The sequence below is a fragment of the Trichechus manatus genome, unplaced genomic scaffold (genome assembly GCF_000243295.1).
Source record: "Trichechus manatus latirostris isolate Lorelei unplaced genomic scaffold, TriManLat1.0 scaffold00002, whole genome shotgun sequence".
NCBI classification, from domain to species: domain Eukaryota; kingdom Metazoa; phylum Chordata; class Mammalia; order Sirenia; family Trichechidae; genus Trichechus; species Trichechus manatus.
Genome location: NW_004443938.1, coordinates 20,558,566 through 20,573,072, shown reverse-complemented (window position 1 = coordinate 20,573,072; position 14,507 = coordinate 20,558,566). Strand labels below are relative to the sequence as shown.

Here is a 14,507-nt window from a genome sequence, read left to right as displayed (position 1 = left end):
AAAAAAAAAAAAAAAAAACCACTGAGACGAGAAGATACTAAAAATGTTATAAGAAAATAAAATGTTGACATACAAATGATCTAGAACCAGAATGGTATCAGACTTCTCAACAGCAATAGTGGAGCCTAGATTGCATTGGAGCAATGTCTTCAAAATTCAGAGGAAAATGATTTAGAATTTTATACCCAGCCAAACCATCAGTCAGGTGTGTGAGAAGAGTAAAGACAGGGCCAGACATTTTATGAAAATTTACCTCCCATGCCCTTTTTCTCAGGAAGCTACTAGAGGAAGTGTTTCACCCAAATAAGCAAGTAAATCATGCAAAAGGACGATGTCTGTATTAATTTTCTATGTTGCCTAGCAATTTGCCATAAACTTAGCAACTGAGAACAATACACATTAATTGTCCTACAATTTCCATGAGGAGCCCTGGTAGTGCAGTGGTTAAGTGCTCAGCTGCCAACCGAAAGGTCAGCAGTTTGAACCCACCAGCTGCTCTGTGGGAGGAAGATGTGGCAGTCTGTTTCTGTAAAGATTACAGCCTTGAAAACCGTATGGGGCAGTTCTACTACGTCCTATAGGGTCACTATGACTCGAAGGCAGTGGGTTTGGTTTTGATTTTTTTTTTCCATGTGTCAAGAGTCCAGGCATAGTTAGGTGGGTTCTCTGCTTCAGGCTGCAGTAAAGGTGTCAGCAGATGCTACGTTCTCATCTAAAGCTCGGGGTCATTTTCCTAGCTCACATGGTCATTGGCAGAATTCAGTTCGTTGCAGTTGTGGGACTGAGGCCCAGCTTTTTGCTGGCTGTTAGTTGGAGGCTACGCTTAGGTACACGTGGCCTTCTTCGGCTCTTTCATAACAAAGCAGTTTATTTCTTCAAGGCCAGCAAAGGGGAAAGGCCAAGACAGAGCCTTACCTAACATGACTTACTACAGGAGTGGAAGCCATGTTCTGTGAGGGGATTATTGGGATTCACCCTAGGATCTTCCATCACAGTATGGTTCCAGAAAATGGTAACTAAGACAATAGAAAAATGAAGGGGAGTCTCCAGGATTATGGTAAAGGGAGATCCTATTAAACTGTTGTTGTTTAGAAGGCCTACAGGAGGATAGCTCTCAGAAGACTCATCTGATGCTTGAAGACAGAGATGATTTAGCGTTCTGTGGGAGAGTTTGGTGATGAATTAATGATAAAACCAGTTGCCATCACATCAGCTTCAACTCATGGTGACACCATATGTGTCAGAGTAGAACTGTGCTCTGTAGAAATTTCAATGGCTGATTTTTAGGAATTAGATCACCAGACCTTTCTTTTGAGGCATCTCTAGATGTACTTGAACCTCCAACCTTCCTGTTAGCTGCGGAGAGCGTTAACCATTTGTACCACTTAGGGACTCCAAATTAATAATAACAAATTATGGATAAAGTTGCAAAGAATGGGAATTCCAGAACATTTGATTGTGCTCATGAGGAACCTGTGAATAGATCAAGAGGCAGTCGTTCGAACAGAACAAGGGGATACTGTGTGGTTTAAAATCGGGAAGGGTGTGCGTCAGGGTTGTATCTTTTCACTATACTTATTCAGTCTGTATGCTGAGTAAATAATTCAGGAAGCTGGACTATATGAAGAACAACAGAGCATCAGGATTAGAGGAAGATTCATTGACAGTCTTCAATATGCAGATGACACAACCTTGCTTGCTGAAAGCAGAAGCGCTTACTGATGAAGATCAAAGACTACAGCCTTCATTATGGATTACACCTCAACATAAAGAAAACAAAAATCCTTACAACTGGACCAACAAGCAGATCATGATAAACAGAGAAAAGATTGACATTGTCAAGGATTTCATTTTACTTGGATCCACAGTCAACACCCATGGAAGCAGCAGCCAAGAAATCAAACGACATATTACAATGGGAAAATCTGCTGCAAAAGACCTCTTTAAAGTGTTAAAAAGCAAAGATGTCACTTTGAAGACTAAGGTGCACCTGACCCAAGCCATGATATTTTCAGTTGCCTCATATGCACATGAAAGCTGGGTGATGAATAAGGAAAACTGAAAAAGAATTGATGCATTTGAATTATCGTGTTGGTGAAAAATATTGAATATACCTTGGACTGCCAGAAGAATGAGCAAATCTGCCTTGTAAAAAGTACAGCCAGAATGCTCCTAAGAAGCAAGGATGGTGAGACTACGTCTCACATTCTTTGGACCTGTTATCAGGAGGGATCAGTCCCTGGAGAAGGACCTCATGCTTGGTAAAGTAGAGGGTCAGCAAAAAAAGAGGAAGAGATGGACTGACACAGTGGCTACAACATCGCAACGATTGTGAGGATGGCACAGGACTGGGCAGTGTTTAGTTCTGTTGTACATAGGGTAGCTATGAGTCGGAACTGACTCGACAGCACCTAACAACAACAAAAACATTTTTAAGCTCTGTAGAGCAGAGTTTGCAACGGCAGCACCATTGACATTTAGACCAAATAATTCTTGGTGGGGTAACCTAGGTGGTAGGATGTAAAAGAGCTAAACCCTCATCTTCTATACTAGAAGGCCAGTAAGTAATACCTGAAACTGCAAAATCAAGAAGGAGCAGTGCAAGGTAAAATGAAGCAGCTAAGAATGATAGTGGTTGCCTCTAAGGGGTAGGAATGCTGCTGGGGGTAGAGTAGTGGCAAACGGGGGACTCTCATTTTTTTATAGGAAGCCTTGAAGAAGGATATGACCTTTTATACCATGTACATGATTTACTTTGATAAAAATGAAATTAAAAACAATAATTTCATCTTGCTCTCTTAGTATTTCTCCTTATTTTTAACATTTTCTACATGTGTTTGTGAGAAAAGAGGAAAGAGTGAATGATTTGGGTGGTTTAAAGATGTTTGGTTCGCAGTTTTGTTTTTCTTCCACTTCTGGCATGAATCCAGAGGAACGGGGTCTGGGCAGCCACTGTGTCCCAGCAGTGTTGGAGAGATGGAGAAGCCATTATGGAAAGCCAGGAGACACCCAGGAGAGGGTGAGGAAGAGGGACAGCTGGAGGGGCACTTCCCAGGCAGTAGCTGCACCCACCTTGTCCTTTACCTATCATCTGCTCTTGCAGTGAGAAAGATTGTTCCGCTTATAGAAGCCTTTGCATAGTTAAGACTCTTTCAATCCAGGAATTGGGGGAAATTAAAGCAGGGAAAACAATTTTTCCTGATATTCTCAAAAGCGTGTAGAAGGAAGGAAGGACCCACCTAAGTACAGGCATACTTCAGGGATATTGCGGGTTCAGTTCCACACCACCACAATAAAATGAATATCACAATAAAAGGAGTCACACTAATTTTTTGGTTTCCCAGTGCATATAAGTTATGTTTACACTATGCTGTACTCTGTTAAGTGTTCAACAGCATTATGTCTTAAATAAACAATGTACATACCTTAATTAAAAAATACTTTATTAAAAAAAAATACTTTATTGCTAAAAATATGCTAACCATGGTCTGAGCCTTCAGCGAGTTGTAATCTATTTGCTGGTGGAGGGTCTTGCCTCGATGTTGATGGCTGCGGACTGATCAGAGTGATGGTTGCTGAAGGCTGGGGAGCTTATGGCAATTTCTAAAAACAAGACAACGATGAAGTTTGCCACATCTATTGACTCTTCTTTCACAAAAGATTTCTCTGTATCATGCGATGCTGTTTGATAGCATCTACACACAGTAAAACGTCTTTCAAGAATTGGAGTCGGTCCTCTCAAACTCTGCTGCTCCTTTATCAACTAAGTTTATGCCATATTCTAAATCCTTTGTTGTCATTTCAACAATGTTCACAGCATCTTCACCGGGAGTAGATCCCATCTCAAGAAACCACTTCTTTGCTCATCCATAAGAAGCAATTCCTCATCCATTAAAGTTTTATCATGTGATGGCAGCAATTCAGTCACATTTTCAGGCTCCACGTTTAGTTCTACTTCTCTTGCTATTTTCATGACATCTGCAGTTACTTCCTCCGCTGAAGCCTTGAACCCCTCCAAATCATCCATGAGGGTTGGAATCAACTTCTTCCAAACTCCTGTTAATGTTGATATTTTGACCTCCTCCCATGAATCGCCAGTGTTCTTAATGGCATCTAGAAGGTGAATCCTTTCCAGAAGGTTTTCAGTTTACTTTGCCCAGATCCATCAGAGGAATCACTATATACGGCAGCTATAGCCTTACAAAATGTATTTCTTAAGTAATAAGACTTAAAAGTCGAAATTACTCCTTGATCCATGGGCTGCAGAATGGATGTTGCATTAGCAGGCATGAAAATAACATTAATCTCCTTGTACATCTCCATCAGAGCCGTTGGGTGACCAGGTGCATTATCAATGAGCGGTAACATTTTGAGAGAATTCCTTTTTTCTGAGCAGTAGGTCTCAACAGTGGGCTTGAAATACTCAGTAAACTATGTTATAAACGTATGTGCTGTCATCCAGGCTTTGTAGTTCCATTTATAGAGCACAGGCAGAATAGATTTAGCACAATCCTTAAGGGCCCCAGGATTTTCAGAATGCTAAACGAGCATTGTCTTCAACTTAAAGTCACCAGCTGCATTAGCCCCCAACAAGAGAGTCAACCTGTCCTTTGAAGCTCTGAATCCAGGCATTAACTTCTCCTCTCTAGCTATGAAAGTCCTAAATGGCGTCGTCTTCTAATATAAGGCTGTCTCGTCTATACTGAAAATCTGTTGTTTAGTATAGCCACCTACATCAATTATCTTAGCTAGATCTTCTGGATAACTTGCTGCAGCTTCTACATCAGCACTTGCTGATTCACCTTGTACTTTTGTGTTATGGAGACAGCTTCTTTCCTTAAACCTCATGAACCAACCTCTGCTAGCTTCAAACTTTTCTTCTGCAGCTTCCTCACCTCTCTCAGCCTTCATGGAATTGAAGAGAGTTAGAGCCTTGCTCTGGATTAGGGTTTGGTTTAAGGGAATGTTTTGGCAGGTTTGATCTTCTATCCAAACCACTAGAACTTTCTCCATATCAGCAATAAGGCTGTTTCACTTTCTTATCATTCACGTGTTCACTGTAGTAGCACTTTTAATTTCCTTCAAGAACTGCTCCTTTGCCATCACAACTTGGCTGTTTAGTGCAAGAGGCCTAGCTTTTGGCCTGTCTCGGCTTTTGACATGCCTTCCTCACTAAATCATTTCTAGCTTTTGATTTAAAGTGAGAGACATGCGACTCTTCCTTTCTGTTGAACACTTAGAGGCCACTGTAGGGTTATTAATTGGCCTAATTTCAATATTGTCCTGTCTCAGGGAAGAGGGAGGCCCGAGGAGAGAGAGAGAGATGGGGAAAGGACTGGGCGGTGGAGCAGTCAGAACACACACATTAAATTTGCCATCTTATGGGGGCATGGTTCATGGCACTGAAACCAGACCAGTGGGTCTGTGCCCAGCATGCAAGAAGCCAATCTCTCAGACACTGTTTTTGAGAGGAGGAAAGAGTTTATTTCACAAGCTAGCAAGCAGGAACTCAGAGGTATCGACCTCAGATTGAGTTCCTCAAGTTGAGGAAGCATTAACATTTTATAGGTTTGGGGAATTATACATATTCATATAGGGGTGGAAGAAGTCAGGTGGGCAGGATCAGGAAGTTCTACCTATTCATAGTTTCTATTGATTATTCATGATGGGGCGGGGCTAAGACTTGGCACAGAAGTGGCTGACGCCCTCTTCGCTTTTGAAATGGGCTCGACTACTGCAGATGACGTAGGTCCGGTGACTTTGGTGTCTTAACATGAGTTCTCTTGTGTTACTGAGCATGCGTGGTGGCCCGGGGTCATCAGTCGGTCATCTTTGACTGTTCTGCACATGTCTGACCATTCTGAGCCGGTTAGATCTAGAGCAGTCCAGGGCTCTCCAGAGGGTCTGCAAAACAACTTAGAGGAAGTGAGTGACATGGTGGGGAGGTGACTGGGAGTGGCCTGATAACTGGTGGAGTACTAATTAATTAGGTGTCTTCAGCCTCTAGGGTCCCGTAACAGTGCCCCAAAACAATTACAGTAGTAATATCAAAGATCACTGATCATAGATCACCATAACAGATGCAATAATAATGAAAAAGTTTGCAGTATTGCAAGAATTACCAAAATGTGACACAGACACAAAATGAGCACATGCTGTTGGAAAAATGGCACCAATAGACTTGCTGGACGCAGGGTTGCCACAAACCTTCAATTTGTAAAAAATGCAATATCTGCGAAACTCAGCAAAGCCAAGTACAATAAAATGCGGTATGCCTGTGTAGTAAATCACTGCTAGACCCAATCTGCAGTCTGGTCTGAATCACCTAAAGAAAGGTTGCAGAAAAACTTAGGCCTATAGTATATAACCAGTAACCAGTTGCCACCAAGTCAACCCCAACCCTTGGTGACCCCATGTGTGTCAGAATAGAACTGTGCTCCATAGGGTTTTCAGTGCCTGATTTTTTGGAAGTAGATTGCCAGGACTTTCTTCTCAGGTGCCTGTGAGTGGACCCGAACCTCCAACCTTTCAGTTAGCAGCCGAGCGCGTTAACCGTTTGCTCTACCAGGGACCCTCTAGAATTTAAAACAGTTAAAATAGGTCACAGGTAATCATGAATTCTCTACTAATTCAGTTTTCCTCATCAAGTCTTGGCCAGGCAAGGGTTGGGTTTGTGAACATTAGATAAGACAACTCCCACCCCTTTTCCTCCTTTCCCCAAGCCACTGTCCCTAGAGAAGCATAAAGGGGAAGTCTAAATAATGGATATAATTTCCCTTTGTTTTGTTTTGTATTCCTGCTGCAGCAGCTTATTATCTCTTCGGAGGAGCGCTGGGGTGGGGGATGAAAACAAAGGGGAAATGCGAAATTACAGAGCACAAAGAGGTCTGGGCAGCTGTGTTTGATACAGACTCCTGGAAGAGAGAGACCAGATCCCCTAAGTGACTGCAGATTTAGCCATCTCCACCCCTCCTTCTTCCTTCTTTTGCTTCTCATCCCCTCCATGTTCTTCCTGCTTGAAGGGGTTCCAGTATAATGAGTCAGTTGCCAGTAGGGCCTTGGAATGGAATGCATGCCAGAAAGAACATCACAGTTAATTTACAGACAATTTAGCTTCTCTGAAACCGGAATTTAATTACTTAATATTGCATTTCCAGACAATGAAACCTGTCAGTATATAGGTTTATTTTGCGAAATCTAGGGGAGAGTCTCATGGCATGCCACCTGTCTGTCAAGGGGCTGAGAGCTGACTGCACTGCAGAAATTCCAGGAGAGGAGCAGCTGATGAAGAATCTAGCCAGTGCTTCTGCTCACCACAGCATGCCCTCTGTCCTGTCTAACAGAATGTTCTGCTTTTCATTTCTGAACGGTTAAAGCTCTGGTTAGAGTCAAATCTGTTTCTGGTTTATCATCACACTCCTGAAGGTTTCTCTTAAATAATACTTGAGCTACCCCTGTTAACTTCGGTACTTTAGGTCTTGGCTGTTCGGTTTGGCTTCACATTTGATTGCCATAGTAGAAACTACAGAAAGTCTGGCCTTAAAATTCTTTGTAAAGCCAGAAAACTGAAGAAACAACCTCAAAAAAACCAGTGAATCTTGTTTTTCCCCTGTAAAAGAAACATGCAGTCACAGACCAGATTAATTTTTGAGTTTCCCTTTTTCATTTCTATCATAAATAACTTTAACACACTCAGTTCACATAGACAATTATAGCTGTACATTCTATAATCATAACAAGAGTATCTATTGTGTAGTAAGCACATTATCTTACTTTAATTTGCAAATAGACCGTATCGTGTAGATATGTTTATGCTCATGCTGTATTTACAGGTAAAGAAACCAAGCTCAGTGCAGTAACTTACCCAAGAATAGAGAAGTAGTAGCAAATTCAGAAGTACAGAATCCATGAATAATGAGAATCAACTTTATATATATGTTATAGATTGAATTATGTCCCCCCAAAATATGTGTTATAAATCGTAATCCCTGTTATACCTGTGGTTATAATCCCATTTGTGAATGGGTTTTCTTTGTTATATTAATGAGATGGTATTAGTGTATGGCGTGTCTTAAGTGAATCTCTTTTGAGATATAAAAGAGACTCAACAAGCAAGCACAGATAGGGGAAGATAGATGCCACACCATGTGAAGATCACCAAGGCGCCAAGGAGCAAGGACTTTCCCCCAGAGCCAACAGAGAAAGAAAGTCTTCCCCTAGAGCCGGCGCCCTGAATTCGGACTTCTAGCCTCCTAAACTGAGAGAGAATAAATTCCTGTTTGTTAAAACCGCCCACTTGTGGTATTTCTGTTATAGCAGCACTAGATAACTAAGGCATTACGTTTAAAAAAAAAAAAAAACGCAAACCCGTTGCCGTCTATTTTGACCCATAGCAACCCTATAGGACAGGGTAGAACTGCCCCATAGGGTTTCTAAGGAGCGGCTGGTGGATTTGAACTGCTAACTTTTTAGTTAGCAGCTGAGGTCTTAATCACTACGCTATCAGGGCTCCTTCCTGAAATACAAGAAATGAGCTTCCTCAGATACGTAATAAAGTAGCTCCTTCCTTGAGTCTGGCCCAAAAGAAGAGAAAATTCACTGTACTCATTCAGGGTTTCACTCGAAGCCATTGAAATAAACCAGAATGGTTTGGCTGTGTAATGCTGGCACAGTATGTGAACACAATATGGTCATCTTTATAGTAATTGAACTTGACTTCCATCTTAGAAAGTCATAAGTTAAGAATGTATTATATTCATTCTCTTGATATAAAAAGTAAAGAATGAAAAAAAAATGTTTTTTAATTACAATGCAAAAAATGGCTTGGCCTGAGTGTTCCAATGGTCTCCTTTTTGTGATCTGTCCCCCCAGAAGCAGGAACCAGGTGCTGGTCACCTTGGTGTCCCCAAAGTAAGCTCTCAGTGAAGGTTGCTGAGTTGAATAAAGCATCACTGTGTCTTTTCATACAAATAACAGGCTCTTGAGAGAGTCCACGGCGTAGGGTTCATCAGCCACCAGGAGAAATGTGGCCTCTGACAAAAATATTTCTCACTATTAAACATAGATTGAGTTCCTGGGTGGTACAAACAGTTACACACTTGGCTGCTAACCAAAAGGCTGGAGGATCAAGTTCACCCAGAGGCATCTCAAACAAAAAGTCTGAAAAATCAGCCATTGAGAAAGCTGGTGATACGGAACCCAAGGTTGAGTAAGGACAGTGTTGATGTGTAGTGAAGTTGTTAACCATTGTCACAGGGCAACATGTGTACTAACTGTTCAATGAGAAACTATTTTGTTCTGTAAGCCTTCATCTAAAGTGAGAATAGCAGCACAACTGGAAGAGCGTAGTCGATGTCACTGAACTGTCCATGTAGAAATTTTTGAAACGGTGTATCTTTGGCTATGTATATTTTCACCAAAAAAAAAAAAAAATCGAGAAGGGAGAGGGTTGACATGTGGTGGGGTTGTAAACCAGTGTCATAAAACAATATGTGTACTACTGTTTAATGAGAAACTATTTGTTCTGTAAACCTTCACCTGAAGTACAATTTAAAAAAAAATCAGCCATTGAAAACCCAATGGAACACAGTTCTACTCTGACGTGCCTGGGGTCGCCATGAGTCAGAGTTGACTCATCGCAACTGGTAAATATAGATAACCTTTTGGATGGAGTCAGATATTACCTAACTGCCTAGAAAAAAATCCCAGAACATTCCATCTCCACTAACTCAAGCAAATGGGAATCCAGTTGTAACAGCATCGTTTATTTTCATTATAGGGATTTTTCATGTATCTATCTCCTCTCTCTCAGTCACTTGACCTTTACACTGGGCTCCTTTTCCTCATGCACCATCTTAGAGTAGCTCGTCTGGTTGTCTGAATGACCATTTGATATCAAGGGTTCTGGCCCTCACATCCAAAGGAGGAGAAAGGTAGAAACAGAAAGAAAAAGCCTAATCCCTGAGAAATTTTTGTTGGTGGTGTTTACTTGCTTCCTATTCTCTAATTATCCTCCGGTTTTACTCATCTATTATAAAATTATATTTATTGAAGGCCTAATATTGCCAGACACTGTGTTACAGTTGAGAAAATACTTTGCTATAATTAATAAAGACTTTAAGTTTTCAGGTGATGATTTCTTGAAAAAGAGAATCTTTTTATTTAAGCTATAATATAGTTAAAAATTATAGTCCTTTCAGTTGTATTTAAATTTTTGAAACAAGATGATACTTATGCCTCACTCATCTATTAAAGGAGGAAAGAAATGTGTAAAAGGGCTTTAGCTTCAGATCGTGAATTAAGGAATAAAGGAGGTATGAGGAAAAATACCACTTCTTTCCTAAACTAAAATAAAACGATGATTTATTCAGTAGGAGAAAGCAGTAGATTTAAGGGGAAATCAGAAAAAGAAGTTATTTTACAACCAACAAAATTAATTACAGTGGTATTTCAGTTAAGCAGAAATTGTGATTCTATCACTTTATGAAACAGTTTTTAATAATTTTTCTACTCATGTCAAGAATATTCTTTCGATTCTTAATGACTAGTTTTAATTACATGCATATTTTTTCTTTATTGGCCTTTAATTATGTTCCTAAAGGCTATTGATAGAACTCATAGTTTTTCCAAAATAAATTTAACCTGAAATCAGTAAAGATTTGCAAGATTCATTATAGTTAAAATTAGCGTCACAAAGGGCAAAAGCCCGTGTTTTTCAGCCTTTGTAAAAGAATCCATTGAAGCAGCATGACAAGTACATACAATTTAGTGGCTCTTTAGTTATTTTAGGCAGGAGGCCTCCTTGGAGGGCACACGGCAAAGCCCACATAGATAGCACTGACCCCAGGCATGTGGCCAGAAGTCAGATCCCAAGGGCAGTCTGAATTCTTTTTGTGCAATGCTACACTGACTCTTGTCCTCCAAGTCATCTCTGAGTGGACTCAACCTTTCAGCCAACAGCAAGCATGAGCGCATTAACAGTTTGCATCACCCAGGGACTCCTGTGCAATTATCAAGACAGGAGCTGGCCACCATGTATTCATTCAGCCACGTGGAGAACATGTCTCTTGGCCTCCCCCTCCTCCCCACTCACGTGTGGGGTGGACATAGTGGCTCATGAGGCCTACGGGTGGACAGATTTCCTCTCCACCTGGCTTTCCCTCTCCTTCTGCCTCAGAGGCGAAGCGGAGCAGGGGGGTCTTCTAGGCGGCCTTGTCTAAGCCAGCGCTTCTCCACCTGTAAAGTGCTTACAGATCACCTGGGGATTTGCTAAAATTGCTGACTGTGACTGGGCACGTCTGAGGTGACATCTGAGATTCTGAATTTCTAACAGGCTTTCAGGCAATACCAATGCTGATACTGATGCTGCTGTTCCATAGACCCCGGTTTGAGTAGCAAGAGTCTCCAAACACCGCAGGGAATAGGGAAAGGTAGCAGAGGGTGAGAGGGCAGAGTTCTATAGTTAGCCCTTACCTAGGTTACTTTTGCTGAGAACTTTTGCCAAGTGGGAAGAAGCTGGCAAACCCTGGATGCTGTTAAATGCATGTCATATCACAGCTTCATCGCATTAAGAGTAAGAATGTTCTCTGGCCGGTTGTATAGGGCAGGCAGGAGTTGTGCATGACACCACATTTAGCCCTTGGAAGAGACAGGCTAAGCAGAATTCCAGTATCTTTCCTCCAAATGGTTGAATGCAACATTGCAAGCACCATTTGTAGGGAACGTACAGAATGAAAGCAGAGTAGGATATGCTGAGATGCCTAAGGAGTGGGGCCTCCAGGAGCCTCACACTCTAGATCCTAGACCAGTGTCTAGTCTTTGCGAGCCACTAGGGAGCTTACAAAAATGTAGTCACGGTGCCCACGCCCTGGGTCCAGGATGGGGGCCCAGAATCGGCTATTTAGAAGCGTACCAGGGCTTTCTGATGCCAGTAGACACAGACCACACTTTGGAAAATGAATCTAGACATAGTGTAGCAGAGCTGTGCAGAAGGTGGAGTTTGGGGACTGGCCGCTGGATTTAATCCCATCTCTACCACTGACCTGCTGTGTGTCCTTGAGCACAGGCGTTGACCTGTCTGTGCCCAAATGTCCTCATCTGTAGAGTGAGGCTGGAAACCGTTCCTACCGCACACGGGGCTGGGGGACTTCACTAGGGTATCCATGCAGAGCCCATTGGCTGCCCACCAAGTGCCACGAAGGTGGTGGTGTGTTTGTTAAAGGAGTAATTTAAAACTACAGGCATAGATGCCGTGTTTTGCCATGTATTACCTGGGTGACTTGGGCAAGTTACTTAACTTCTGTAAACCTCACGTCCCTTACTTGTGAAATGGAAATAACAAATGTTCCTACCTCATCGGGTTGTAGAGAGGAGAAAATCAGTGAAGCACTTCGTGCAGGCCTAGCACATGGTCAGTGTTTAAGGAACAGTTATCGCTTTAGCAAGGTGTTGTTGGATGCCGTCGAGTCAATTCCAACTCATAGCAAACCCATGTGACAGAGTAGAACTGCCCCATAGGGTTTTCTAGGCTGTAATCTTCACAGGAACAGATCACCAGGTCTTTCTCCCTGAAAGCTGCTAGGTGGCTTTGCGCTACCAACCTTAACCTTTCAGTTAGCAGCCAGGGGCTTAACTGTATGCCACCAGGGCTCCATATTATTAAGGTTAAAAAAAAAAAAAAAATCCATTGCCGTCAAGTTGATTCCAATTCATAGTGACCCTATAGGACAGAGTAGAACTGCCCTCTAGGGTTTCTGGGGAGCGGATGGAGGATTCGAACTGCTGACCTTTTGGTTAGCAGCCAAACGCTTACCCACTCCGCCACCAGGGCTTCCTTGTTAAGTTGGGTCAGGGTGATTGAGAACAGGAGTTTTCAAACTTCTGCGTGGGTCGCAGGTTTTACAGACATGTTCCTGGAGGCTGTGATTGAGGTTGAGCGGGCCACCGTTTATTCCACGCACACGCACTGCCCCCTTCAACCAGACAGGCTCATTTTTGTCAGGGTTCAGCATTAAGTTTTGATTTAGAGAAAAAAGGTTTGTAAGTCATAGTTTTGGACCTACAGTGTGCTATGGGGCCATGGAGGGAGGAAAGTGGCCCACATTTTCAGGAAGTTTACATTTGCCTTTCCTATTTCATTTCCTGAAACAAACTGAAAGAGCAGGTGGTGAATTTGAAGAGATGTGTATATATACCACCTGAAGTTACATGGCTGCATTGAGTTATATGGTCAGTTTGTGTCATTAGATGTACAGTGTTCGGTGTGACCACCTGGTCGCATTTGCTAATACATAACACTTTATTTTTCCCTCAGATGAGCACCATGCCAGGGCTGCCCACTCGGCCCTGCTTTTATGATATCGATCTCGACACGGAGACAGAACAAGTTCAAGGCTTGTTCTAAGTGACCAGAATCTCAGAGGACCTGATTCAGGTGGGCTGCTGCCTTTTTCCTTTTCTTTTTTTTTTTTTTTAGTTCAAATCCTGATTTGTTTTGTTTTTCTGATATTTATTACAATACAAAAGTGACCTGATAAATCTAATAACACCCCCTGACTTGGACCCACTCCTGGGTGTGGACATACAGTAGGTGGTCAGTACAGAGGCCCGGAGTGGACCCTGGGCTTGAGACCCAGGAATGTTGGGCCATGTGATCCTTGAATCTGGATTTTGTAACTTGTAAGCTCATCGTTCCAGAATTATCCAGAATTAAAACCAATTTATGCTGTAGTATTAAAAGAGTAGCTGCCTTTCTGCCACCTGTCTCTTGATGCTGTTAAAATCACATGATAGAGGACTCTCGACTATGGCACAGCAGGTCTGTTATGTTCTCAGGTCACTTAAAGACACAGTGAGGTGGGAGAGGTCATCTAACTGGGCAGGGGGACGGGGGAGCTGTGAGGGACAGGGAGGGCAGGGCACTGGAGGGCTCATGGTTCTCACAGCTCATGAGGGTGGGCTTGGCCTGAAGCGGCCTCTGGAGCCCACAGCTGGGTGCCCTTGGCCTAATTCCTGCCCCTCCCCCCTCAGTACTGCAGCCACATCTGCTGCTTCTGTCCTAACTTCCCATGGCGAAGAAACATGACCCTCCCACCCCCCTCCCAGGGAAACTGCCCATCTAAAATTGTAAAGGCTCGGAGCTGCTCTCTCCATCCCTTGTATCACACATGTCCTCACTGTATTCTCAAGATACATGTCTCCCCCCAACACCCCAGTCCCTTCTCCCTGCTCACTCCTGTCTCTAAGCCCAGCACCCCCTCCATGTGCCAGCACAGTCTGGGCCTTCTAGATGAGCTTGCTTGACCTAAAGACCCTGCTCTCCAGCTGTCCCTGAGTTACAGCTCCAAGCCAGGCATAAAGGAGACTCATTGTCATTTGTTTCCCTACCAGCAGGCAACATGAGAGATGTTTGTTTGTTTGGTAAATTCTTAATAAAACATTAAACACCTAGGCTATGATGAGAAAGGTAAGGAACCACTTATACGGAATTACATTAATTCAAGATGTGG

General features: G+C 42.6%; 1 protein-coding gene across 2 annotated transcripts in view; it reads left to right on the top strand.

Moving 5' to 3' along the window:
- Positions 1 to 14,507, top strand: part of MTHFD1L (methylenetetrahydrofolate dehydrogenase (NADP+ dependent) 1 like) — a 249,208-nt gene that overhangs the window by 229,133 nt on the left and 5,568 nt on the right. For both annotated transcript variants that reach the window (XM_023729119.1, XM_023729120.1), the window contains exon 27: positions 13,313 to 13,432. In XM_023729119.1, the coding sequence (XP_023584887.1) occupies positions 13,313 to 13,402 (90 nt within the window). In that variant the 3' untranslated portion in view covers positions 13,403 to 13,432. The remainder of the gene's footprint in view (positions 1 to 13,312; positions 13,433 to 14,507) is intronic.